The sequence below is a fragment of the Oryza sativa genome, chromosome 1 (genome assembly GCF_034140825.1).
Source record: "Oryza sativa Japonica Group chromosome 1, ASM3414082v1".
Taxonomy (NCBI): Eukaryota; Viridiplantae; Streptophyta; class Magnoliopsida; order Poales; family Poaceae; genus Oryza; species Oryza sativa.
In genome coordinates, this window is record NC_089035.1 from 11,832,090 (window position 1) to 11,858,296 (window position 26,207).

General features: G+C 46.0%; 4 protein-coding genes across 4 annotated transcripts; all 4 read right to left on the reverse strand.

Annotated features, from left to right (window-relative positions):
• Nucleotides 1–9,890: 9,890 nt before the first annotated feature.
• On the reverse strand, nt 9,891–10,936 carry LOC136353365 (uncharacterized). Its single transcript, XM_066304428.1, has 2 exons — nt 10,441–10,936; nt 9,891–10,154 (listed from the first exon to the last, which is right to left on the reverse strand). The coding sequence occupies exons 1-2, from the start codon at nt 10,934–10,936 to the stop codon at nt 9,895–9,897; spliced, it is 756 nt and encodes a 251-aa protein (XP_066160525.1). The 3' UTR covers nt 9,891–9,894.
• A 103-nt stretch (nt 10,937–11,039) lies between these two features.
• Nucleotides 11,040–13,508, reverse strand: LOC9272492 (uncharacterized). The gene is made up of 2 exons (XM_015756956.3): nt 12,068–13,508; nt 11,040–11,529 (listed from the first exon to the last, which is right to left on the reverse strand). Exons 1-2 carry the CDS (start codon nt 13,347–13,349, stop codon nt 11,219–11,221), a joined length of 1,593 nt encoding a protein of 530 aa, XP_015612442.1. The 5' UTR covers nt 13,350–13,508; the 3' UTR covers nt 11,040–11,218.
• A 300-nt stretch (nt 13,509–13,808) lies between these two features.
• Nucleotides 13,809–18,755, reverse strand: LOC4327289 (lipoamide acyltransferase component of branched-chain alpha-keto acid dehydrogenase complex, mitochondrial). Its single transcript, XM_015756966.3, has 8 exons — nt 18,248–18,755; nt 18,001–18,144; nt 17,102–17,227; nt 16,631–17,010; nt 16,289–16,536; nt 15,601–15,689; nt 14,260–14,487; nt 13,809–14,166 (listed from the first exon to the last, which is right to left on the reverse strand). The coding sequence occupies exons 1-8, from the start codon at nt 18,488–18,490 to the stop codon at nt 14,053–14,055; spliced, it is 1,572 nt and encodes a 523-aa protein (XP_015612452.1). The 5' UTR covers nt 18,491–18,755; the 3' UTR covers nt 13,809–14,052.
• Nucleotides 18,756–21,830: 3,075 nt separating this feature from the next.
• Nucleotides 21,831–25,418, reverse strand: LOC4327290 (uncharacterized). Its single transcript, XM_015756978.3, has 8 exons — nt 25,306–25,418; nt 23,818–23,899; nt 23,662–23,729; nt 23,459–23,556; nt 23,092–23,228; nt 22,752–22,819; nt 22,380–22,443; nt 21,831–22,158 (listed from the first exon to the last, which is right to left on the reverse strand). Exons 1-8 carry the CDS (start codon nt 25,314–25,316, stop codon nt 22,141–22,143), a joined length of 546 nt encoding a protein of 181 aa, XP_015612464.1. The 5' UTR covers nt 25,317–25,418; the 3' UTR covers nt 21,831–22,140.
• Between the last annotated feature and the right edge of the window lie 789 nt (nt 25,419–26,207).

Sequence of the window (26,207 nt, forward strand, 5' to 3'; positions counted from 1 at the left end):
TGCGATTTTGTTTCAGGGTCACTCAAGAATGCATTTGATGGTTATCTGGTCCTTCAATAACAGATCTTTGATTTTTGATCTCCTGCTTGATACTTGAACTCTTTCAGAAAATATTTCAAAGATGGTAGCCGATCTAACCTGAATATTTTGCCATAGTTTCGCAAACTATTCTAGCTATAGACATTTTCATGACAAGCATTCTCAGCGACATTTAGGAAGCACAACCCTAACCAGTACTTGGCTGGCTGCTCCACTTGACCAACTGAATGTGAAGCTGGGTGGAACAGAAGAATGGGTTCCCATGAGGATTATGGTGCCAGCAGATCAAAGGGCAACAATTACCTTGGGATGGAAACCATGGAACGCCTTCATGCCTTCGTGGAATGTGACGCATTTGTCTTCCACTTCACCTCTGGAATCATGTCACTTACCGTCATGATATGCAGTGAATTTATTACCTGATTGCTGGTCATGTTATATACTAGATGTATGTAGTTGTTAGCTGTTATGCTACTTACCACAAATATTGAATCTGGATATGTGATCAATTATATGTCCATTTCTGTTGAAATGTGCATCTGTGACTGTATATGTCAATGTCTGGTTTCAGTTTCTGTTTGTGTAGTGGAACTCCCCAGTTCAGCTTAACACTACAAGGATGTGTGTTCTGATGGATGCAAATTACTGTAATACATGATCTTTACAGGGTTTGGCATGACATGGGATATCTTGCCACTTAGATATATATTTACTTGCTGAACCTTTTCTTGTGATGATCCACGATGCCTAATGAATGCTGGCGCATGCATGTCCTGCTCCATCTCAGAATGCCAATGTGCCGTATTCCCAGCACGCATGTACTCTACTTATCAATCAAAATACAATTCACTAACCACATTGCCAGTCACAAATTAAGGCACATTTCAAAGCACAAACTTTAATCACACAGATACAAATGCTGGTTCATGCATATACTACTCCATCTCAGAGTGCCAGACAAATGTACCATGCTCTCAGAATGCATGTACTCTACTTATCAATCAGAATGCAATTCACAAACCACATTGCCAGTCATAGACCCACTCACCGACCTTCCGAAACAAAAACTTAATCAATAATCATACAGATACAACAACTTAGTCAGTCCACAGTGTTTAGGGTAGAAAAATACGAATATGTCCCTCTATGTTTAGAGAGAAAATAAGTGCGGGTGTGCCAGTGTACCTAAATACACAATGTAAAACAAACACAAAAGAGACACAGAAACACATGATCTTTATTAATTGAATTAACAAGATACAGTTTCTATGTATAATATAAAATACGCGCGCCATTGCCTGTCGTTGGACATCAGCGATATGGTCTTTTGGTTCCTAGGGCCTCGAAAGACTCCCAGTTAATTACCTCCACAGATCTAATCCTACAAAGCACCTCCGATTAAACTACTTGTGGTCATCTCGTCGTCTTCGCTTCACGTTCTCCATGCATGATGAGTGTTGGTGAAGATGGTGGATATATATGTGTGGGTACCGGCAGCAGTCCACGGCCTCGTCGGTCCATGCGCCAGTGTTGGTGACGTAGCCTTCATATAGGCTTGGTCCGCCCTCGTCGCTCCACCTCATCAGTCTTGAGCGACGTGGTGGTGTAGATAGATTGATCTTCAACATGCATGGATCTCGCGTAGCTTGGACGGTAGAGATGTCACAGCAGCAGCGTCGGGATGGTGTTAAACGGAAGAGGAGTTGGTGAAGTCAGTTGGTGTACACAACAGCTGAATATACGTGGCTGGGCACCTCCTAGATAGATGAGATCATAGTAGACAGTTGGTGTAGACGACAGCCGGATTAAACATGGTTGGGCAACTCTTGACCCGTCATGTCCCTTATACAACAGGGACTTGTAACGGAGATGTTGATGAAGAAGTCGGTGCATACAGCAGTTGGATGAACATGGCTTAGCACCTCCTTCAGATGATGGATCTACTACTGATCTAGTTGATATGACGACGAGCCCATAAGGGGGCTCTATGAGGGCGCCGGTAGCAACGGCGACCTTGGAAAAAGTAAATGCCTCGTAGGCAGAACGGCCGAGGGCATTTGTTGGTGTAGATTCAGCACGAACGGTTCCCCTGCATCACAGACGGCACCATTCTTGCTTTATATTGATGTAGATGAGCGACGCTGCAATACACGGACCAGCGGCTACATCTCGATCCCAACGAAGAGGGAGAGAATCACGGATGGACAACATCGATCTTGATTAAGAGAGGAGAGCACCACAGACGGATGGCATCTCATCTTAGTGTGATGAAGTGAAAGCATTGTAGACATATAGCATCTCATCATGTGGTGTAGAGAGAAAGAGATGTCATGGAGACAACTCCAGCTTGGCGAAGTGCAGGCATCATGGAAGAACTTGATGACGATTCCGCCTAGACGAGGTGAAGTCTTCCCGAACGGACTTGATGATGGTGTGCGGGCACCAAGCAATGGCGCTCCGGCGTTCTCCTCAAACAGCTTGGTGATGAGTGTGAGGAAAGTGGCAGGACCATCGAAGATGATTGAGAAGACGTCGACGGTGACCGAAGAGACCGCGACGAGTGTGAAGGCGTCGCCGGCCGGTGGAGTCTCTGTGAGACGTCCTCACACAATAGCGATCACAACTGCGGCATCTTTAGGGCTCGGCGTCGGTGCGATGATGCCGGCACAATGGCAGGCTTTGACGGGGTGGCACTCGGTGGACAGTGCTACCGGCGGCTTGATGGGAACAGCGAGCGTCTGGGCGTCGCCGATACGGTGGACGAGATGGCCTCCTGGTTGACGATGGCTCTGATCCATCAGGATGGCATGGGCGGCTCAATGACTTGACGACGTCCACGGATGCGGGTAGCTCGGCGACATTCCGGCAGTTCGAATGAGACTTCTATCAGGCACGGCTCAGTAGTAACCATGCTTGCTCCGATGACATTCTGCGCGCTCCGGCGGGGCGGCATGATGTCGACCTCCTTCAAATTAGCATGCCCGACGAGGTGGTTGATAGGGCTGTCAACGAGCCGAGCTCGAGCGAGCTCGTCAGCCTAGGCTCGAGCTCGATACAAGCTCGAGCCGAGCCTACAAAATGTTCGAGCTTTCCGACAGGCTCGGCTCGAGCTCGATCAAGCTCGAGCTCGACTACCGAGCTTGTAAAAAATATATATATTTCAAAGATAACCTTTAAAAAAAATTAATTTCTAGTTTATCATAATAATAAAAGAGGAAAAAAGAATAAAATAAATATATTATGTCAATATAAGACATACAAATAACATATTTGATCTCCTAATTTATTAAATAACAATAAAAATGATATATTACTAGGCTCGTTAGAAGCTCGAGCTCGGCTCGACAAAGCTCGCGAGCTTAGGGAGAGGCTAAGGCTCGGCTCGTCTGGAGCTCGAGCCGAGCTCGAATCGAGCCTAGCTCGCGAGCCTCGAGCTTTTTTTTTTGACAGCACTAGTGGTTGATGTAGATGGCAGCCGGCCATTTAATCACAGCTCTGCATCTAATTAAAAAAACTTGAAATAACAGGATTTGTTTAGCCATCGCAGGGACAACTTCTTGTGCATAGCACTGTAGCATGGTGATGATGTGTCACCCTCCGGTTGGTCGGCCACGTTGCCGCAATAATTAGCTTAATTAGCATGCATCTGCTAGCTTGTTGCCGTGGTGTTCAACAGTCCTAGCTCGTCGTCCTCCCGTCGTCCTTCCTCCTGTGCTGCAGCTATACTTGCCTCCATCGTCATCTGCTGGTTTCGACACTATGCGTGATGCTTGACCTCCGGCATGGGAACAGATGGAAGTCATAGCAGTTGGCGGTAGCTCCGGCGATCCTCGGCGCGCTCCGGCAGGGCGGCATGATGACGGCCTCCTCCTAATTAGGATGCCCGACGAGGTGGTCGATAGCGTAGCGAGAGTGAGTTGATATTGACGGCGTCGTGAGGCGGAAGCCGCGCCCGGCCAGATGAGAACGCCCAGCACTCCAGCAACGTTACGGTTCCTGGCAGATGCATCATCGGCGACCGGCGTTTGAGGTTGGGTTGATGATGTACGCCGTACTGGCGCCAAGGATGGCTCCGCCGCCATGAAAGCCCGACGTAGGCCTTGGTTGACGATGCTTCAAATCCACGCAGCTCCGAGCAAATCCATGGAAGATTGGAGAGCCATTGTCTCTTCTCGTTCGTCCTCTCGCCGGACTCGGGTGCTGTGGACGAGGTGGCCGCACGCCGAGATCGCCTCTGATACCCGTCGCCAATCAATGTTGCTGATGGATGGGTCGCCGGTCGCCGATCTGATCTATAGCCCGACGATATTTGTTGATGTAGATCGATAGCCACCGTCGTCTGCACGCAGCGCCGCCGCCATCGTGGGGAAGGTAGTATCGCCGTCGTGAGAATAGTAGCCGCTCCGTCGAGGGTGAACAGGCGTCGACGGTGCCGCAAAGTGCAGGCTACGACCGGCAAGGTGGCAGCACCCGGCGTTTCAGCGAGATCTCATCATCGGGTAGAGACGACGACGTGGGGTAGAGGCTGCGGCTGACCCAGCTACATACTCCGGTGATGACGATAGATGCAGGTGCCTTCCCATGCATGTATGTGCTGCAACTAAAGAAGAAAGAATCAATCTAATTAACACTTACCTTGGACAGCCATCAATTTCTTTTCTCCTCGTCGGACTACTTTTTGTGCTCGCCGATAGTCAGAGCGCCGCGTCCCGTCCTGCCGGACGCCGCCGCTCGCCGCCGCCGATGTGCTCCCGCCGCGTACGCGCTGCTGCTTTTGCCGCCGGAAGATGTGTGCTGTCGATGGATGAGTTGAAGGTGGCTGGTTAGATGGGATGTGGGTGAATGCTGCGGACGCCGGATGGATGGATGTGTGTTGATCCTCCTGAGATGGCTGTGTGTTGATGGATGAATGGCTGTGTGTCGATGGATGAATGGGAGTTGATCATGGGGCTGTGTAGATCGATCTTGTTGATGCCCCTTACTGGATGGCTCTCGGTGGCTTTATATAGGCACAGAGGGAAACCTAACGAGCGAGCGCGCATACTGAGGCACCGCCGCGGCCGCGCGTGTTTGTTCCGATACCTACGGGCGGCGTTGCTGCAGATCACGCTCATCCGAATCAACTGGATAAGACGGAGTTTGTTGGTTGGGTTTATCCGGCGCTAGCCGCGCACATCAGTAGCTTGCAGTTGAGAAATCCCACGTACGCGTGTATTCTGATACAATCGCATATATACGATGAGAACGAAATGTGTCTATGGGCTGCCGTCCCACGTGCAGCTTCACATTTCAACCGTGTAGCTAGCTGTTGCTTCTTAACTCATAGAAACCACCCGGTATTTCTATACGTATGCATACATGTACATACATATAGTCACGAGCGCTCGTGTATGAGCTGCTCACTCAAGTCTCCTTGTGCATGCATGCGTACATATAGATTAGCTAAGCATGTATATATGGCTCAACACACACATGTATAGCCATATAGATGGACATATATATGCCAGTACGTGCATGGCTCATGCATGAATCAATGTTTAATTAACTGGCTTAGCACATTGGCATTGCTAGCTAAACTGGTTCCTGAAAATGGCCATTAAAACATGCAATATATATGTAGTTATATTTTATAAGTATGTACAAAATACCGTCGAACACACAGAAAATGTGCCACCTTTCCTGCAACACGAAAAGTTAGGGCTTATTTGGATTAGAGGATCTTCACATGATTTTTAGAGGAATACTGTGCATAGGAATTTTTTTCCTTTCCTGTCATTCGGATCATGAAAATTAGTTGTAGGAAATTCAAAGGAAAGTGTCCTTTGATGCTGATTTCACATAAAAAGTACAGGACAAATCCATCCACCTCGAGCTCTTTTTTTTCTTCCTGCATGCAAATCCTAAGCAATCAATTTCCTGTGATCCGAATGCTCTCAACTTTTGTATTCCTTTGTTTTTCATCTCTCTGTTTTACACTTAGATTCATTTCCTATTCCTATACTTTTCCTATCCTATGTTTTTCCTATCATATAATCCGAACAAGCCCTTAGAAATTGATAGCAGAGTACAAATAATAATTTAATGTAAGCAGACCATATGGATGTTACCAGTATTCCAAGCATCAGGCAAAAATTTGCTAAATCCCAACTAATTTGGAACTAGCAATACAATGATTCAACTACCATCTAATGCTGCGATGCATAAGAAAACCTGATACATTCATTAATCATTACTACTATTATAACACTGGATTTGCATTACATGACCAATTCTTCTGATCCCCTCATTCTGAATGCGGAGATGGTAATGACTACAGAGATAGTACCCTTGCCAAGCAATACACGAAAAATTGTAATCTAACATCATTGTTATATGAATTTTTGAATTTTATTATATCTCACATGGGTATCTATGGGTTTCGTTTGGCAACATGCATTTTCCAAAAGACAATAAACAAGCCAACAATAAAACTATGCATGTATTGACTTTCGTAACACGACTTCATGCTGGGATCACCAGCTAGAGACCAAAACAGAGTGTTTTCTGTCAGCGCTACCAAAACACTACCAATCATAGCTCCTTACACTTAACAGACTTCAGTTCTACGAACCGAGAGAGACATGAGAGGCTTTAATAATGCATAATGCACAACTATCGGTACGATCTATCTACCAATGCTAAGCTCAGTAGTAGTCCCTCCGTTTCATAATGTAAGACTTTCTAACATTGCCCACATTCATATAGATATTAATGAATCTAGACATACACCCGTTTCATAACGTAAGACTTTCTAGCATTGCTCACATTCATATAGATGCTAGTGAATCTAGATAACATCTATATGAATGTGGACAATGCTAGAAAGTCTTCCATTATGAAACGGAGGAAGTAGTTTGTAAACATTTATACATAAATAAAAGGAAAAAGTACGAATTACTCCCCTGAACTATCGTGGTCGTCCGAATTACCCCCCTGAACCATAAAACCGGACATTCTTCAACCCTAACTATGCAAACCGGACAAATTACCCCCCTCGAACCAAGGAAAAAGTACGAATTAACCCCCTAAAGTATTGAGTGAGTACGAATTACCCCCTAAACCTGAAAACCAATCATTTTTCACCCTCAACTATCGATACCGGACGAAACCCCCCCAGCAGTTTTGCAAGCGGTTTTGGTCTACGTGGCAGCCCAGTCAGCAATTCTTTTTTTTTAAATCAGTGGGCCCACATGTCAGTCTCTCACCCTGCTTTTACTCCTCACCCCCCCCCCCTCTCTCTCTCTCTCTCTCCAAAATCCTCTCTCAGTGAGTGCAGTCACCTTGAGGACGACGACGAGCAGAGCTCGGGCTACGAAGGGGGCGGCTGAGTTGGGGACGGCGGGAGGAGCTCGGGACGATGGCGGGCGGAGTGGGCGGCGGTGAAGAGGGGGCCCGCAGCCACAGGCGCTCGGGACGCGGTGAGGGCGGAGTGGGCGGGGGCGAAGAAGGCTCCGGCAGCCTTCGGCGCTCGGGACGGCGGTGAGGACGGAGTGGGCGGCGGTGAAGAGGGCGCCTGCAGCTCCCGGCGTTCGGGACGGCGGTGAGGGCGGAGTGGGCGGCGACGAAGAGGGCCATTTGGCGAGGAGGCCGTTGACGTCCCCGTGCTTCGCCATCCGCCACACGCGGTCCAGCATCACAAGGCTGCTTGACTCGTCGTCCTGGGTGTCGGGATTGATGCGGCCATGGCCGACGACCTTGTCATCGTTGCCGTCCGCCTCCGTTTCCCGCGCCGGCGCTCGCCGCCGAGCGACCTGTGCCCACGCCCGAGAGAGAGGGAGTCCCGGCGAGGGGGGAGCAGACCGCGAGCCACGGGCCGCCGCCTCGCCTCGCGCCCCCCGCGCACCGCCCGCCCATCCGCCACCGCGCGCCGCCGCCAAACGCCCGTCCGCGCGCGCCACTGCCCCCGCGCGTGCCCGCCCATCCGCCGCCCGTCCACCCCCGCGTGCCGCCGCCCACCGCTCATCCGCCGCCGCGCACCGCCCATTCGCCGCCGCGCACCGCCGCCTACCGTCCGCCCGTCCACCGCCTCTCGCCACCAGCCGCGCCTGCCGCTGCGGCTCGCGCCGCCGTCCGCCCGTCCGCCGCCGCCGCCGCTCGCGCCGCCGCCCAGGCGCCCACCTCCTGCCCCCTGCACCGGATGTGTGTCAGTGTGAGAGAGAGAGAGTGAAGAGAGAGAAGAAGAGAGGAAAGGGAGGTATGACACGTGGGTCCCATATTTTTTTAAAATAGAAAATGCTGACTGGATTGCCACGTAGGACAAAACCACTTTCAAATGGATCGAGGGGGGGTAATTCGTCCGGTATTGAAAGTTCGGGGTGAGCAATGTTTGGTTTTAGAGTTCAGGGGTGTAATTCGGTCGACCACGATAGTTCAGGAGAGTAATTCGTACTTTTTCCCTCGAACCAATTTAAAGCGGTTTTGTCCAACGTGACGCACACGTGGCAATCCAGTCAGCGTTTTTTTAATAAAAAATTATGGGACCCACTTGCCATACTCTTCTCCCCCCTCTCTCTCTCTATTCTCTCTCTCGCCGCTCGCGTAGCACGCACGCGAGGATGGTCGGCGACGGAGGAGGCAGCGGTGGCGGCGAGACGAGTCGGCGGCGGAGGCAGCGAGTGCGGGGAGGCGAGCGGCGGCGGAGTAGGCGAGTGGCGGCGGGGTGCGGCGGAGGAGGCAGCGGCGGCGGTGAGGCGAGGCGGCGACGGAGGCAGCGAGCGCGGGGAGGCGAGCGGCGGCGGGAGCACGCGCTGCTCGAGGCGAGGCGAGGCGGCGGCGGAGGAGGAGGCGAGCGGTGGCGGGGTGCGGCAGAGGAGGCAGCGGTGGAGGAGGAGGTGAGCGCCGGCGGGGTGCGGCGGAGGAGGCAGCGGCGGCGGCGAGGCGAGGCGGCGGCGGAGGCAGCGAGCGCGGAGATGGGACCAATTGCGTCGCCTGTCACGCTCGCGCCGCGCGCCGTCGCCATCTCCCCTCAAGCCCCGCCCGCGCCGCGCGCCGTCGTCTGTCGCCCGTCGCCGCCGTCGCCTTGAGCCCCGTCCGCGCGCCGTCACCCCGCGCCGCCTCGCCTCCTCCGCCGCCGCGCTCGCCTCCTAGTCCCTGCGCCCTGCCACCTAGTCCCCGCGTGCCGCCGGACACCGCGCGCCCACGACGAGGAGGAGGAGCCCGCGGTGGCGGCGGTGTCCCACCACGCGGAGGAGGAGCCCGCCGCCCGCTGCGCGTCCCCGCGCGCCCGGTCGGCCTCCACCTCCGTCGCCACTCTCCTCCGCCGCACCCGCCGCCGCTCGCCTTCTCCTCTGCCGCTGCCTCCTCCGCCACACCCCGCCGCCGCTCGCCTCCCCACGCTCGGTGCCTCCGCCGCCGCCTCGCCTCGCCGCCGCTGCCTCCTCCGTTGCCGACCGCCCTCGCCGACCATCCACGCGTGTGCGCTGCGCGAGTGGCGACTGGCGAGAGAGAAAAGAGCGAGAGAGAGAGAGAGAGAATAGAGAGAGAGGGGGGAGAAGAGCATGTCAGGTGGGTCCCACAATTTTTTATTAAAAAAACGCTGACTGGATTGCCACGTGTGCGCCATGTTGGACAAAACCGCTCTGAATTGGTTCGAGGGAGGTAATTTGTCCGGTTCGCATAGTTGGGGGTGAAGAATATCTGATATTGTGGTTTAGGGGGTAATTCGGACGACCGCGAGAGTTGGGGGGCGGGGGGTAATTCGTACTTTTTCATAAATAAAATACGTTTTCATAAATAAAATACGTGGGACTTGAGAGAGTTTCAGGTGAAGAACACTATTGGATATTAGAGCATTGCACATCAGGCAAGTCGCATGGATTAACGAGTGATATCTTCATTGTCATCTTCATCCGTGGATCCGCCATACAGGGCACTAAAACGGGTTATAACTTTATACAAGTGCTCCACAAGGCCAACATCCCTGTCAGGATCAAAAAACCTGTAATAGACATCAGCTGTGTGTGGCCAATCCCAGTCATAGTCACTTCCATCCATCTTGTTGTGCTTCCCAACGAAGTGCATGCCAGCCTCCGGATGATCAATTCTGTGGTTATTTGCAAGAGAACCATGGCAACTATCTGCATATCATGAAAGCAGGATAAAAGACGGAATCAATTCATGCAAATATTGAAAATCATCTTCAAAGAAGAAAGCCGAAAATGTTGCAAACAGGTCAAGATGTTGTCTAGTTACTATATTACTATCAGAAGCAACTGATCAAGCAACAGTTTAAATACAACTATAGTTGCAAAACAGTGAACATATAACAGACTTTCAAAGGATCGCACCCTACTTTGAGTTATCATAATTTCAACAACGAAACATAACTAAAAGGAAGTTCAGATTCCATAAGTACATACGTACCGATGTCAGTTGGTGATGGTTGCACAATGGAACACAAGGTGATGTCGTCTTCATGATAGCCAGGGCGAGGCGGGCGAAGCGCTTCAGCAAAGAAGCAGACAGGTTGAGGAGCCTGCAGGGCCTTGTAGCTAGACGAAGAAGCCATGAAGTTCATATGGACATACACATGGAACTCCTCATAATCCTTACGGAAGGTCTCGCCATAGATGGTGTGAAGTTCATATTGTTCCCCGGTTTGGTGTGCATACTTGCGCAGCGCGGCATCTGCCATCTCAAGCAAGCCCTTGTAGCATCTCCTGATGTTGTTCCTCCTGTCATTGATGATTCTGATGATCTTTGGTCTCCGCTCCCGGAGAGGAGGCTGCGGCGGATCATCCGGTAGCGGCGAAGGTGCCAGCATGGCGGAGAGGCGCGCAATGTTGGCCGAGGAGAGCACGCTGTTGCCGGCGACCACCGACACCGCGTCGCGCTCCACGGTGGCCAAGAAGTGCGCCATGGCAGCAGGTTTTGGGTGTTGAGCCGCCTCGGCAGCCGCCCGAAACGCGGGGCTTCAGCCTCCGAATCTTGGGTCTCGTTTGCCAACATACGATTTGCAAAAGTTACACTAAACAACCAAAACTACCAATCGTGCATTATGTCATACTTGCCACAGAATATTTCAGAATAATAACACCAACGTTAAGCTAGCTCTGTAGTTTCAAACATTTATACGTAAGTAAATAACTGTTCGAGAAAGTTGTAGGTGAAGAATAGTACTGCAAGTTAGAGCATCACAACATCAGACAAATCTCATGGAATAGCCGGAGATATCATCATCGCTACTGTCCTCGTCACTGTCGTCTTCATCCCTGATAGATAGGTCTCTGATACGTGCTTTGATATCGGTTATAACTCCATCCAAGTACTCAACAAGTCCGACGTCCTTGTCAGGATCAAAAAACCTGTATTCGACGTCAGCTATGCTTGGCCAATCCCAGCCATGGCCATAGCCATTTGGATCCATCTTGCTATGCTTCTTCCCACAAAAACGCATGCCAGCTTCCGGGTGATCAATTCTGTGGTTCTCGATAAGACAACCATGGCAACTATCTGCATTTTGTAAAAGCAAGATAAACAGACTGCATTAGTTCTTGAGAACCTGAAATACGATCGTAACAGTGGAAAGGTAAAAAATTTGCCAACAGGTCAAGATGCTGTCTAATTACTATATTCACTATCAGAGGCAACTTATCAGCCAAACACCTCTTGGTTGCAAGAGTTACTTTCAGGCGCAAAAAGACTTTCCCAGCTACAGTAGATATATTACTCAAAGGATGGCATCCTACTTTTGATTTATCTCAATTCCAATATCAGCAATGCAGGAAAGACTTGTCGAACAAATGCCTCTGGTTTGTTTCATTAGGAGAAAAAAAAATCTCACAGGTGACATAAGATCTTCTAATTAAATGCAACAACAACAATATTTTACAGGCCTCCTGGTGAAAAGAATATTGCAGTTTAACTAGAATTTACACGCCAATTAGCAATATATGCAACCTTATATACTGCACATGCAAGCCAAATAACATAAGTAGCGCTTAATTTCAGTGCTGAAATTTAAAGGGAATTTGAAAGTACACATACGTACCGGCATCATTTGGCGACGGTCGCACTATGCAGCACAAAGTGATGTCGGCTTCATGATACTTAAAGCGTGGTGGACGAAGAACTTCAGCAAAGAAGCAGACTGGAGAAGCTTGCAGGCACTGGCAGCTGGAGGGAGAAGCCATGAAATTGATGTGGATATACTCAGCACGCTCGTTGCGATCCTTGAGGAAGGTTTCACCATAGATGGTATGAAGCTCATATTCTTCCCCAGTTTGCTGGGCATACTTGCGCAGCGCTGCATTCGCCAATTGGAGCAGGATCTTGTACCAGCCTCTGAGGTTGTTCCTCCTGTCATTGATGATCCGGATGATCTTTGGACTCCGCTCTCGGAGAGGAGGCTGTGGCGGCTCATCTGGTAGCGGTGAAGGCGCCAGCATGGCGGAGACGCGCGCGATGTCGGATGAGGAGAGGCTGGGCTTGCCGGCGAGCACCGACGCCGCGTCGGTCACCACGGCGGGCAGCACGGTGGCCAAGAAGTGAGCCAGAGCAGCAGGTTTTGGGTGCTGAGCCGCCCGATACGCGGCGGCTTCAGCCTCCGAGTCCGATTCCGCGGGTAGTGGTGGTGGTGGAGAGCCGCGTGCGGATGCGACGGCGGCGCGGAGGTCGGCGCGGAGGTGCCGGAGCGCGTCGTCGCGGGAGAGGTCGGGGCGGCGGTGGCGCAGGGAGGCGACGAGCCCGTCGAGGGAGCGCTGCACGGCGCGGCTTAGGGAGTTGGCGGTGATGACGGCGACGTCGATCCGGTCGTCGGCGTGGAGGGGGAACGCGGCGGCGTACCAGATGGAGTTGAGGAGGATGTTGTCGGCGGGGTGGTGGAGGGGCCCGTAGCAGTGGCCGCCGACGAGGACGCCCCGCGCGAGCGCGGTCCGGAGGTCGGCGGCGGGGAGCCGCCGGATGGCCTCGATGTAGTCGATGTGGATCAGGCTCAGCAGGCTCCGCCGCAGTGCTCGAGCTTCTTCTTCTTCTTCTTCTGGAGCCTGCGGCGGCGGCGGCGTCGGCGTCGGCGGCGGCACCACCTTCTCATCATCATCATCATCATCATCATCGTCCTCTTCCTCCTCCCCCTCGTCGCTGTCCTCCACCACGTGTGACGCCGGCGGCATCACCTCGTCGTCGTCCTCCTCCGACTCAGAGATGAACTGCTGCTTCCACCAAGGCAATCTAGGGGACTTACGCTGATCCGACCATATTCCGAAGGAGCACAACGGTGGGGGCGAGGAGGAGGCCTTCAGCGGTGAGCCGGCGGACACCACCTCCTCATTCATCTTATCACGCCCACGGCGGCGACGGCCGTTGCTACGGCGGTGAATGCGAAAAGAAAAGAAACCCCCGTTCTTCCCGGGCTCCGGGAGAGGCCGAGGCGGCCCGGAAGCGGAAGCTGGCACAGGGCAAAACTCCCGTGCTGAGTTGTCCTGCAACTCTGCAAGCGAGACGAGAGGTGGGGCTCAACTCAACAAGGCAACCATGGCAACCAGCCAATGAGCCAAACTTGAAAAGTTTAAGCAAAATACATGGAAACTTCGGCGGCAAAATGACTGATTGGCAAAACTTAGAACTGGCTATAACTTAACAATCTATTTTTTCATGATTTTGACAAGCTTAAACATGAAAGTTATATGGTAAAGTTCTGTGTCATATGATGCATTTATTCTTTTAGCAAGTACTACTACGGCACTTTGAGGAAAAGACAGATTTATCACGCAAGTAGTTGCAATACTTGGCACTTTTGGGAACAATTCCCTGCTTTATTCCAGTGTGGTAGAATTATTTTACACAGTGTGCCATTGCACTGTCAGCTCACTACATTCATATAAATATTTACTTGACAGATTCTTTGTCCAGCAAAAAGATTTCATAGGCTTACAGTACGAAATCTCCATGCGATCATGCCAGATTGCCTGTGTTTTCAGGCTTTCAGAGCACCTGTGCAAATGGTCTGCCCTCGCCTGCATCAGATATCCAATTGGATCATCGCATATGCAGCAATAGCCGTTCTGGCTTCTCCACAAGGCTTTTCCACTCATTACAGAACCTTGCAACGGTGGCGCCGTCAACAACTCGGTGATCAGCTCCAACAGTCACCTGCATGGTATGTACAACAGGATATCACACTGTAAGCTCAAGCATTGGAATGCAGGCTCATGGTAGGCGGAAGGGGTTAAGATGATAACATACATTGATTATTGAGGAAGGATAAACATTTTCATCATCATCAAAGCGAGGAAGTTTTTGAATGCGTCCGAGTGCAATAATGGCAACTTCAGGCAAGTTGAGAAGCGGAGAGCCAAACTTGCCACCAATGGCGCCTATGTTGCTTAGTGTTATGGTTCCACCAGCAATATCTTCTGTGCTCAGCCTGTTGTGCGATGCCATCTCATGTAGACGTGACAATTCTTTTGTGATCTGGTACGTGTAACCATTTTCAAGATGAATAAAAATCCAGGCAGCCAATAAGACAATCAATTATGTCTAGATGTAACTGGACCACTCATAAGTTCACAATATATATATCATCTAAAAACAAAAGGTGGTACTCTGTTGAACCTCATATAAGAAGGGATGGAGGGAGTATCATGTTTCTTAGGTCAAGCGACTTCAAAATATGGGAAACACTTTTAATCACTTCTGGCTAGAGTATTATCTTATCTCAAGACCAAGAACACAATAAATGTCGACATTTTCTAGGGTAACAATGCTCATTTCTGAAGACAAGCAATTACTTAATATCCTAGATGTCACTTACTTCATTGCATCTAGATCATGCATGTTATCTGTAAGAAAATAGAAAGAACCAAACATTTAAGTAACGAGGCAACTGACTGCACAATTATGTGGTAAGTGTAAAATACAATTATAGTTACTATTCAACTCAATTACGGGAATTGTTTAATATTTAACCCGACAATGTATTGTGCGCATTTAACTCAAGCAATAAATGTTTCTTATATTTTTTTTACCAAATAATTGTACTAAAAATCAATGAGAACAATCAGAAATATGAACCGCCAATTTTTTTTTATAAAATATCTACTAAAAAATTAAAGAAATTCAGTATGACTAGTTAGTTGCATGGCGTGGTGTAAGAAATTGGTTGCAAAGAAGACAATCAGAGATAGTTTCTTCTTTGGCTATGATTTGTCTTCGAAGGGAGCTCCTTTGAACCTTGTATTTCTTTACTCCAAATGTTAGCATATAAAACGACGAAACATGATTGACATGGTAGTGTTTTTTCTCTCTTTCTTTCCCTAAATATAATATTTGTTTCCATCTTCCAAAAATTCTTTTCTACCGTTTAGATTTAAATCAGTCCTCCTAAGAGTATCCAATAGTTAAGTATGGTCCATTACATTGAGGATTGAATTTTTTCCAGAGGATTTTTATGTTTCTCATTTTTCCTAGCAGCCGTGAAACTACAGTTGACTTTGAATGCAAACATGTAAGAGAATTGAAATTTCAGAAAAGTGAGGAAATACTCATGAATTTACATATAAAAAACAGTTGTTGGCTAGTGGCTACCTCCAATATTGAAAGCGATTGAACATTCTTGATGTTTGGCACCACTAATCCATGTTCTGTAGCCATAGCTACCCCAATGTTATGGGATCCTAAAACAACAAAACCATCCATTGGTCATGATACCTTCAGCACAATAAGGTGCCATGCAGAGATAATTAACATAACAATACTTTAGTCCACTACGCAAAGAAAAATGTATATTTTTGTTCACAGTTATCTAGATAAATGGTATACATATGCATTCAAAACTATAATATAATCTGAGATGGGGAAGTGGTGTGGGTTATAATACTATCATTTTTTAGTTTTTATGGGAGCATTGAAGCTAGTCAGGTACTCCTATCTGGTACCTAAGAAATAAGAAACATATGCCGTTGGTGTCATAAGGTATGCTGCACAAAATCAATCCAGCCCAAAAGAGGCACTGCTTGAGTTCTTTATTGGGAGTTGGGTTGATGATGAGTACCACCATATTTGGCAAATATAATATAGGGGTTTAGGAGAAGGCATACACACAACAAATAAATTTCTTACTTATAATTCAGTTTTAATGAGAAGCTAGATTATTAAATGGGACATCATCTGATGAGAGATAAACTTCTGCACCTCGGATCTCTTGAACTATACTTTTAGGATCCTCTTTTGATTAAAGGTAACAGAGTGTAACAAGAAACTAAAAAATGCATACCTTTGAAAATAACTTCATTGGTTTCCTCAACAAAACAACTGTTCAACAAAGGGTATTTACTCAGTGCCTTAGAAAGAGACTTTATGAGGAATGGTAGGAAGGTGTGCTTGATAGTATGATCTTTATTCGCATTTTGAAAGGATGCCTTAAGTTCCACAAGAGCATCACAGTTTATTTCCTCCAGATAATGAAAATGTGGTACTTTTGCAGCCAGGGTCATTGATTTGACCATTGACCTCTGGTAGCCCCTGGAGAAAGAAATGTTTATGTCAGTTGTCAGAGTTATAACTGGAGCTGTAATAACATATCAAAGTAGGCCCATCACGAAAACTTGCATGATACCTGAGAGAAATTCTTCTATCTTCATAAGAGTTAGCATCGGGTAATGATCCCCTTCCCTCCAGTAACTCCACTTGATCAATGTTCTCTTCCAAAGCTGATGTCGGTTCTTTGCAAAGACCCTTGCTGGCAGCATAACTCAGAACATCTTCTTTCAAAACTCTACCATCTTTTCCTGTTCCCTGAATATCACTTATGTTGAGCCCATACTGCTTTGCTAGATGCCTAACTGCTGGTGTGGAGAGTGTGCCACTAGGAACACTGCCTTCACCAGAAGGATTTGCAGCATCCACTGCATGTGAATGATCAGTGGATGAAGCTATACTATCATGAGATACAGTTTGGCTGTCGCCCACCATCATCTTCAGTAAAGTTTCACCAACCTAAGATAAGCAGATTAACTTAAGCAAAATAAATTCAGGCGAATAACTCAAGTATACCTCTGTTGAGATTGAAAAAGAATCCCAAAGCTACCTTCACAATGTCACCAGGACCAAAGTGAATCTGATGTACTTTTCCTTTGAAACGACTTGTTATTTCGATAGTTGCCTTGTCACTCTGTACTTCACAGAGCCTCTGGAATTCATCTACTTGATCACCCTGCAAAATGAACGAGTTAAAAAAAAAAGTCATTTCCAGAATAGCATTGATATCTCAGAACTCAGATAGGGGGCCTAAAATTTGAGATGAGGTTAAAGGACCTGAAAGAAGCAAATCTAGTTTGGACATTGAACCTCACTTAGCAGCTTACAAATCGAGTTATAGGCATCAATGCATTTTTGCAGTTGTTTTCAAGTTTGTTATTTTAATTATCAAGGCCAGAAACATGGATATGAAAGTTGTGAAGATTCCACTCACACTGCTCAACTGTCTAATCCGTTTACTTTGTGGTATTCACTCAGCAAGAACTCATCCACTGAAAAACAAGCATGGCTTTGTGCAATACTGCAACTGAAGTACTGAATGGTGTGCCAAAGCATCATCCTATTTATCAAATCAACAACCAGCTAGGAAAGGAGACCAAATTTGCTCATGGTAACAGCGTCTGACCGTCTGTTCATAGCCAATTTATAGCATGCCTTGTTATCTGTATGATACAATGCACCACATAGATTGCACTGAAACAGCATTCTCGCAACACATATGACAACTGAAATTCACCTCACTGAATGTACCAATTGTTTTCATGGTAACTACTAACAGACCAAACGCGCTTACTGAAATAAATCGTGCAGCATCAAATCCAATATACGACAAGTAATCGCATGATCAAACTAAGAACCGGTCGGTCTCTCCATTAGCGCGAGTAGCTAACTCCGTAGTGTAAGGTAATAGAAAGCGAGCCGTAACAAATGAAGACGCGCTGCGCTCACCTCAGTGACGAACCAGCGCAGCAGCTCGCACTCGGCGATGCCTTCCCCGGTCTGCGCCAGGGGCACGTCCACCAGCTCAGCCGCCGTCGACGCCGCGGACGCCTCGGTCGCGAACCACCTCCTCCCGATCCCCGCCCGCCGCCACTGCACCGTGTGAAAAAAATCCAAATCCGCCATCAGAGGGGGGACGCACAGGGTGACATGAACCGGGATATCTAGCGTCTAGAGAGAAGGAAGTCTACTGCACATTTAGGCCGTCGAGGAGCCACGCGGGCGACGGCGACGACGATGAGAAGGCATCAGGGGAAGCGAGGCGGAGCGGGGATAGGGGGAGGAGGAGACCGCGGAGAGGCGCCGGCGAGGGGGCGACGGGTGTGGGTCCCACCCGCGGCGGCGGAGGCGGAACCGGAGACGGCCGCGGGGCGGCGAGGGTGGGCCGGAGGCCGGAGCGGGAGCGGGAGCGGGAGGCGAGGCGGAGTACACAGGCCATATGCTCCTCCTTCTCCTAGTGCTGCTGCTTCACCGGCGTGACGTCACCGGCGATTTGTGTGCATCGGCGGGGGAGGAGAAGGTCTGGATGGATTGGTAGGCGGCGGCGCGGTGGTGGTTGTGGAAGACGACGGCGAGGAGGAAGACGAGAAGTGCGGGACACTTCGGAGCAGCGAGGGAGTGGGACTCCTCCCTCCGTCTCTCTTGGGAGTGTTTGTTATGTTAGCTCGTGGAAAACATGGATCAAACGGAAGAGGATAGGTGACACTGAGCTGAGCTGGAGGATGGAGGTGAATAGGGGATAGCTGAGCAAAATCATTCACGCTTCTTTTGCTAGCAAAATGTTTGTTTTCATATACCACCGTGCTCCGTACTCTTTGTTTAGGTTTAATTTTATTGGTTTAGACTTTTAGTGGCTTTAGAGCATTAAATTTAATGGTGAAGAAGTCACACTCCTACTTCAAATAAGTCAAAAATAGGTTGTTCAACTCAACTTTTGATTTAAGAGTGTAATAGTAGTTTTTGGCTTTAAAAAACTAAACAGAAAAACTTGTTCGTTCGTTTAGGCTTTTTTTTTCCTTATAAGCTAACTTACAAATCTAAACAAAGAGTGCCTTAATAGCTTAATTTGGGCCTTATACTCCATTCGTCCCAAATTATAAGGTGTCCTTTTTTAAGAAAAAATCAAACTCGCTAACTTTTAATTAATAATCATACTAATCATATATATGCTAAATATATTTTTATGTGATGCTAATTTCATATTTGTTGAGAACATAATATAGAATAAATTGATTATCAAAATATGTCATTAAAAACCGTGTAAAAATATACACCTTATAATTTGGGACAAAGAGAGTATATAATATAATAATCAGATAAAAAAGGTTATTTAACTTGACTGTGTATATCATCTATTATAGATATGATAATTAAATTTCTATCTGTTGGTTATTTAACATCTTGCAGTGAATGGACTATGCTTCAACTTTCAACTTCTGATCGGTTATACCAAAATATCAGTGCGAATTGGGTTACAGACCGTCTCAGCAAAGAACGTTTGGGATGGAAGCATTCAAAAACTAGATAATACCCTATGCGTTGCTGCGGGGAATAATAAATAAATTTCAAAGATGCACCATGAGCATAGTAGCATATGAGGAAAGAAAAAAAATAATCCTAAGTGATTGACTTTGTAAAACCTTTATAATGACAATAGATTCCTTATGTTATGGAATGGATGGAGTAAAAATTATGTGATGAGCTATCTAAACTTAGGTAGCCGTGGTTAAAAATGCAACAGAATTGCAGGTGAGATACATAGGTGCTGACCGGATAGACCTAGTATTGGAACAATAAAATTAAAGTCTGTTACCTCGTTGCTGAAGAATGAAAAATATGTACACCATCAATAAAATTATGCAGAATTATATGTTTAATGTCCATATGAACCTTTCTAAAAAATATCTATATGAACTGAGACTGGAAGGAAAATATATAGGTGGTGTACTGGAACTGATATCCTCATTGACTTGGTAGCCTTGTATTCTGCATAATGTATTTTGTAGTACAGCTCTCCCTCACTGATCCTTTTTAGCTCGGTTTTAGTACCTCAGTAGTTTTTTTAGAGGAGTACCTCAGTAGTTAATCTTGCAATAGAATGCTAATCAGTAATCAGTTCATGAATAAGTTGCTGAAATATCATATTTTTATTGCGGTAAGAAACGTACATTTAGCCGGAAGTAACAATTACTCCGTATTATTTATATGTTGTCATATGATACGCCAGGAATGTGCAGTCAAGGCATGTAGCAAATCTGGTCCATGACTACCATACAATTACAAAATTGATAACCATCACTAAAAAGACTCTCATTTTATATTCAAACATCTACATACATAGTCCAATTATCACTGTTAGCTGGGAATCATAACTAAACTGTTAAACGATCATAGAGAATGGTAGAACAAATTCCTGCTTAGCTATCGGAGTTGGGAAAAGGATTACCTCTAAAATATATAATTAAGTTCTCATCCTTCGTTAACTCCTTGCAGTGTTCATAGCTTTCAGAAAACTTCCGAAATACCAATATTACTAAGCAGATTCAGTCACAAATATGTCCAGATCAGTTGCACCAGCACCTTATATATACCGTGATATAACTTCACCAGCTAAAGATCATAATTGAATACCAATTAAAAAAACTTCATCGGCTTAACATGCCCATACATTCTTAGATCTGATTGGGTGACAAATCAACCAATGGATGTATATGATATTGTTTTCCATACCCTTCAACCGCTTAAGAGACAAATCAAGAGTAAAAATCAACTAAGTCAGTAACCGTGGGCCTAAAACCTGGGAAACAAAAGAGGATGGGAAACTACAGCAACAAAAAAATGTGTTAGAGAGTCAAACTGGGTAAATAATGCTACTATATCCTAAATATGAACCATAGTACAAAATTGAATTAAATATTGATAGGAGAAATCGAAATGGTGTGCATGTATAAGTGAGGTTCTATTTTGATGAACAAAATCCGATCGAGCAAACAAAAGGAAAAGGGAAATTGGTGTGTGATCACCTGTGTTAGATCATTGGAGTGATTGGAGAGATAATAGTGTGAGATGCATATGAATCAAGCTAGTATAAATCCAGGAACAGGAGCAGACTGCCAGCTCCAGTTGCTTGGTAGATCGATGGATACGCAAGAGGGATAAATTTGATATAGTGACAGAAATAAAAGAGGGATAGGAGGAGAAGAAAAAGCAAGCCATTAATTGATGGATGTACTTGATGACAGTCGTCGGCAGTTTCAGTTCCTCGCGGCACCGCGATGCGAAGAGGCGAGCAGGCACGGGAGAAGAAGCGACGCGGGAGCGGGGCGCGCGATGCAACCAGGGGACAGGGGGGCATCGCGCCCCGGGCACTGCAAGCGGGATCGCCCGGCGCGGGAGGCCATGGGGTGCAGGCGTGAGCACGCTAGCTGGGATGCGATGCGATGGGGGTCGAAGGAGCGGATGCGCGATCTTGAGATTCTTGACGGTGCGGCCAGCAGGAGAGGGGGAGAGGATGCGGTGCGGACGGGGATGCGATGCAGTGCAGATGGTTGATCGTTCGATTGAAATCCAACGGCCATGAGAAAATGAGGTCACGTGGAAGTATGGAGTAGAGAATTCCTAGCAGTAGAGATGATTTGTATAGGTATATAGGATTAATCATCTACGCAGTGACAACAGTCTAATCATCTACAGCGATGACAGTCTTCGGAAACCGTGTTGCATGAATCACATCATGAAATCTTGTTATTTTTGCAATTTTGAATGTCAAGCCTCAAACGAAACAAAAAATAGCTCATCTGAAATTTTATTGGTAATAAGTGCAAATCATTAGTGATAGGATTACCAACATTGTACAGTGTTCTGGATTGATAATACCAAGTGAAGCGTTGAACACAGCACTATCAGTCAAAGTTTTGCCAAACATCTCCAAAACTTGATGGTCACAGTAAACTCGAACAGGCTTGGAGCACCATGTAGCTGCTGGCTATTTTATGTGTTTACATGACACAAGATGCATTGATACATAATTCCAGCCCTCATTACATTTCAATATGGCGCAGCAAATTATGCTTCCCTAGTGGATTTTACTTATTCGAGCCGTTCCATCTGTCAAAGGAAACATTTGTGCGTCATCATCATCAAAGCTTAAATTAGAAAAACAAAACTTACTAATAGATTTTCGAGTACTAGCACAATGACGTTCAGAATATATTACAAGTTGCTTGGTTTCCACTTCATCTAGGTAGCAAAATTACAACTAATGCAATAATTTCACCTATCACTGAAAAGGAGGTTAGTAAGAGGGATGCATGGGGAGAACAGAGTACCTTCCACAGGCCATCATTTAGATAGTGCATATTGTCAACTCCAATTCCTTTGTTGATAGTCTTACTACAAAATTCAGGAACACCATTGTCAACAAGGCAGCACAAGAGGTTTTACAAACAAAGAATGTGAACGATAATATTAAGGAAAGCTTAAATTTTGTTAGTGCAGAAGATTGTATGTTGAGGCAGGCAATCTAAGAACTCGTCACAAATACATATTAAACATTTCTAAATATCAGTAATTCAGTATTGAATTTGACTGAATATCCCTCAAAGACTGAGTGAAGAAACAAACAAAAGTTCACACTAGACCGCTCTAATTTACAGAGTAGGAAGTAATGATTAGTGATTAATCCTTCAATAAGATCTTACATGTCCTTTGCTGACATCTTTGTATATCCAATTGCCAATGCATGCTGTTTGCCTTCAGCCATTATAGCCTGATAAACAAATTTCAAGCCAAAAAAAAGAGACTCATGGTTGCAATGTTCAGGAAGGATAAATAGTAAATAAATTTAAGCTAATTAAGATGAACAAATCAAATAATATAATCTTGTGCTAAAATAGGGTACAGTTAAGTTGTCGAATTTAACATGGTAAAAAACACTAAGATATAAACATGTTATATTGTTAACTATGACCACCTACAGATGAGATTCATTCTTAATGCATCTACAGTTGATGAATAGAGGTTTAGAGGCAAGTCTTTTACCACTGGTGTTTCCTCCTCAACTTCAACATCCAAGGAACCACCTGGAGATGTCAATCCAGGACACATTATGTTTGCACCAGAGAGAACAAACTTGATAGCGCCTCTATCCACTTGGAACTTCTTCATGATGTCAGGATCTGATCCAATGAAAAGGCAAGATTCATGGTTTCCATTAACAAATAACTAGCGTAACTTCCATTCCAGTTGATATTCTCCACCAGGAAAACTTTAACAATTGCTGGAGTCTATACACATATGCATGCCCAAAGATAATGCGAAATGGTGGAGCCCACACATAATGATTAACATCATAAAAAAAGAACTTAGTGCAGATTTCATGCCAGGAAAAAGGAGAGAAGAAAATTACACTGATGAAGAAGGCGCAAGGTTGGCATGTAAGGACCATCACGGATATTGAAAAACAGTGGGACATTATTCACCACCACAAGATTCAGATGATTTTGGCTAAAGAAAGAAACCAACTGTGATCAGTGCACATTTAAATAGTACAATCTTGCAAATTATTGGCTATCTAAGCATGCATATGATATGAAGGATAAAACTACTCACCATTTAACAACAATCATAGGCGACTTCTTTGGAAGTAAGTCATCTAGTAGAGGTTCGAGGCCAGGGTACTGCAATAGAGTTAATATCAATATAGCTAAACAGCAGAACTGAAATGTAAGAATAGAGTCGTATGCAAATTTGTTGTCGTCACAGAACCTCATCAGCAATACTTTGCCGAATCTTCCGCTGCACAGAGGCCTTAACTTGATTCTGCGCAGATATATCTTCAAAAGAGAACCTGAAGATAAAATAGAACAAGTTTGTTTGTGTGAATAACATATCCAAGTGCAGAATCAAATACAACCGATAATACAGAAATCATAGCTAATTAGAGCGTCCCAGATGAAACCATCAAAATCATGTGCTTGCAAGTTGCAACAATCAGTAAACAATTCTGTACAATTCAATCATCTGGGAGCTGAAGCTTCAAGTTTTCATTTCAGTTGCTTAGTATTTTTCATAGAACTATGTAATTCAAGAGCAATTAAACATTCTGAAAATAAGAGGTGACAAGAATTAATCTGGTCCTTGTTATAGGTTCAAGTCAGACATCTGCACATCTATTTTGGCTAGTGTATAATGCAAGTTGGAACTGATTCATCAAATGTACAAATAATCAGAAATGTGCATATAAAAGTTAACATTGGTGAAGTGAAAACAAATATCACAACTGTTTTATGCAATGTAGTGCATGAAAAGTAAGCCACTAAAACAAGCTTTTGCATTGAGACCACTCCACCTAATAGCTAGAAACTGCAGGCAATCTAAAATAACATAATCAAGCTATGCCATATAAAAAGAGATAATTTGATAATTGTTGTTACAGGGTTTGACTAAGAGAGATTACTATAACACCCTTTTGAATTAGATTCTCCAGCAGACAAACACCGCGAGAAGGCGCTGTAAATTGCATGAGAAAACCAGCAATACAGGCATGAAAACTTTAGAAGGCACAAGTGTGGAAACAAAGGAATGATGGACCAGAGCATGCCAGTGAAGCACATGGCACAACCAAGTGAAGTGTTACAGTCAAGAGGAACTTGAGTAGATGATAATTAATTTGTAGTTCCCCGAATCTATATCTTTGTTCTAAATTTGTAGTTCCACTACTTGATGCTCTGAGGGAGCAATGATGCCCCCTAAATCTAACATCCAATGTATATACTCTACCACACCAAGATGGCTACATTAATCGCTAGAGATGCAATTATGTTCATCAAGTGATCTAAACTTTTGAGTAACATGTGCTATGTACCACTAGAAACACAAACATCACATCATCCTTGCGGACGCATAAAACTAGCTCTATCCCCGAGAACGCATCATGGCCATACGAATACCAAGGACACATGGGAAAGCATCGTCCATCCAAAAGCTTCATCCCTCTTCTAAGCTCAAAGCCCCCTTCCGGACCGGATAGTTCAACAGCGGCATTTAAGCAAAAAAAGAAAAAAAAAAGACTAACAGGGCAGTAGGCAGATCCCCCACTTCCCGATCTAGAAGACAATCTCTTGCATCATCGATTCAGAAAATAGATGAATAAATTCCACGAATCAGATCGGTGGATGGCAGACCATGGAAACAGATCAAATTGCTGGGTGGGAAAGCAGAGGGGAGATGGCGGAAGGGTGGGGGCCGACTCACTTTTTGAACATGGTCGCCGGCGGCCGGCGGTGCGATTAAAGCGGAGGAGAGTCGGGAGAGGAGGTAAAACCTAAAGCTACGGCAGAGGAGGATGCGGCGGAACGGAATGACCCAAAGCGAACCAAGAGTCACGTGCGGTTTCAGCACAAACCAGGGGATACCATTCCCACCAGATGGGCCTAAACCGTCTAGTGGTGGGCCCAAAAGAAAATAAGCGGAAAAAGTTTGTCCGGCGTCCCTCAACTATCGGACGAGTTTTATGCGAATTTTTTTCATTTTTAGATTTTTTTAAATATTTACAGAAATAATCTATCGGCCAAAAAAAATTACAAAAATAGACCCTGCCGCCCCAGAGGTGGGCGGCAAGCTGACGTGGCAGACGGCGGGTCGACCGCGCACCGCCGTCTGCCGCCGTCGGCAAAAATGCAATTTTGGCAGCCCATAAAGAGCTTGGGGCTCGTACTTTTTGCATCTGGACCCCTTGCCGCCAGATGCAAAAAGTACCCCCAAATGATTTTTCTATGTTATGTTAATAATAATTAAAGAAGTATTTATTGGTAAAACTTATTAATATTGTTATAAAAATGTATTGAAGTTGGTTGTTTCGCAATTTCATATGTTAAGTAAGGTATTATTTTGTAACTTATTCAACGTATTAGTACTCAGATAATTGATATAGGCCTATCGCAGTCTCGGTCGTAGAAACATTATATGAACTTAAACAAGGAGAATTATGTAACATAAAAAAATAGTAGTACAATTTGAACATGATACAACTATTTCCATTGCGGTTACATAGATGATATTAGATTCGAACTAGGAGGGAGGTAGTGCAATAGTTGAACACAATGACGATGTAGTAATGGGACAAGGAAGCATGACAGTAGAAATTTCAATATGCC

Bases quoted from the DNA above. Each gene is read 5' to 3' on its own strand.
- LOC136353365 (XM_066304428.1), bottom strand. From the start codon at position 10,936: ATGGCGCACTTCTTGGCCACCGTGGAGCGCGACGCGGTGTCGGTGGTC. The intron at 10,155-10,440 runs GTACGTATGTAC...CATGATATGCAG, and splicing joins ACCATCACCAACTGACATCG to ATAGTTGCCATGGTTCTCTT.
- LOC9272492 (XM_015756956.3), bottom strand. From the start codon at position 13,349: ATGAATGAGGAGGTGGTGTCCGCCGGCTCACCGCTGAAGGCCTCCTCC. The intron at 11,530-12,067 runs GTACGTATGTGT...TACAAAATGCAG, and splicing joins ACCGTCGCCAAATGATGCCG to ATAGTTGCCATGGTTGTCTT.
- LOC4327289 (XM_015756966.3), bottom strand. From the start codon at position 18,490: ATGGCCTGTGTACTCCGCCTCGCCTCCCGCTCCCGCTCCCGCTCCGGC. The intron at 14,488-15,600 runs GTAGCCACTAGC...TACACGTACCAG, and splicing joins AATCGCTTTCAATATTGGAG to ATCACAAAAGAATTGTCACG. The intron at 14,167-14,259 runs GTATGTTATCAT...CATACCATGCAG, and splicing joins ATCCTTCCTCAATAATCAAT to GTGACTGTTGGAGCTGATCA.
- LOC4327290 (XM_015756978.3), bottom strand. The intron at 23,557-23,661 runs GTGAGTAGTTTT...TTCTTTCTTTAG, and splicing joins CCTATGATTGTTGTTAAATG to CCAAAATCATCTGAATCTTG. The intron at 22,820-23,091 runs GTAAAAGACTTG...TTTGTTTATCAG, and splicing joins TTGAGGAGGAAACACCAGTG to GCTATAATGGCTGAAGGCAA.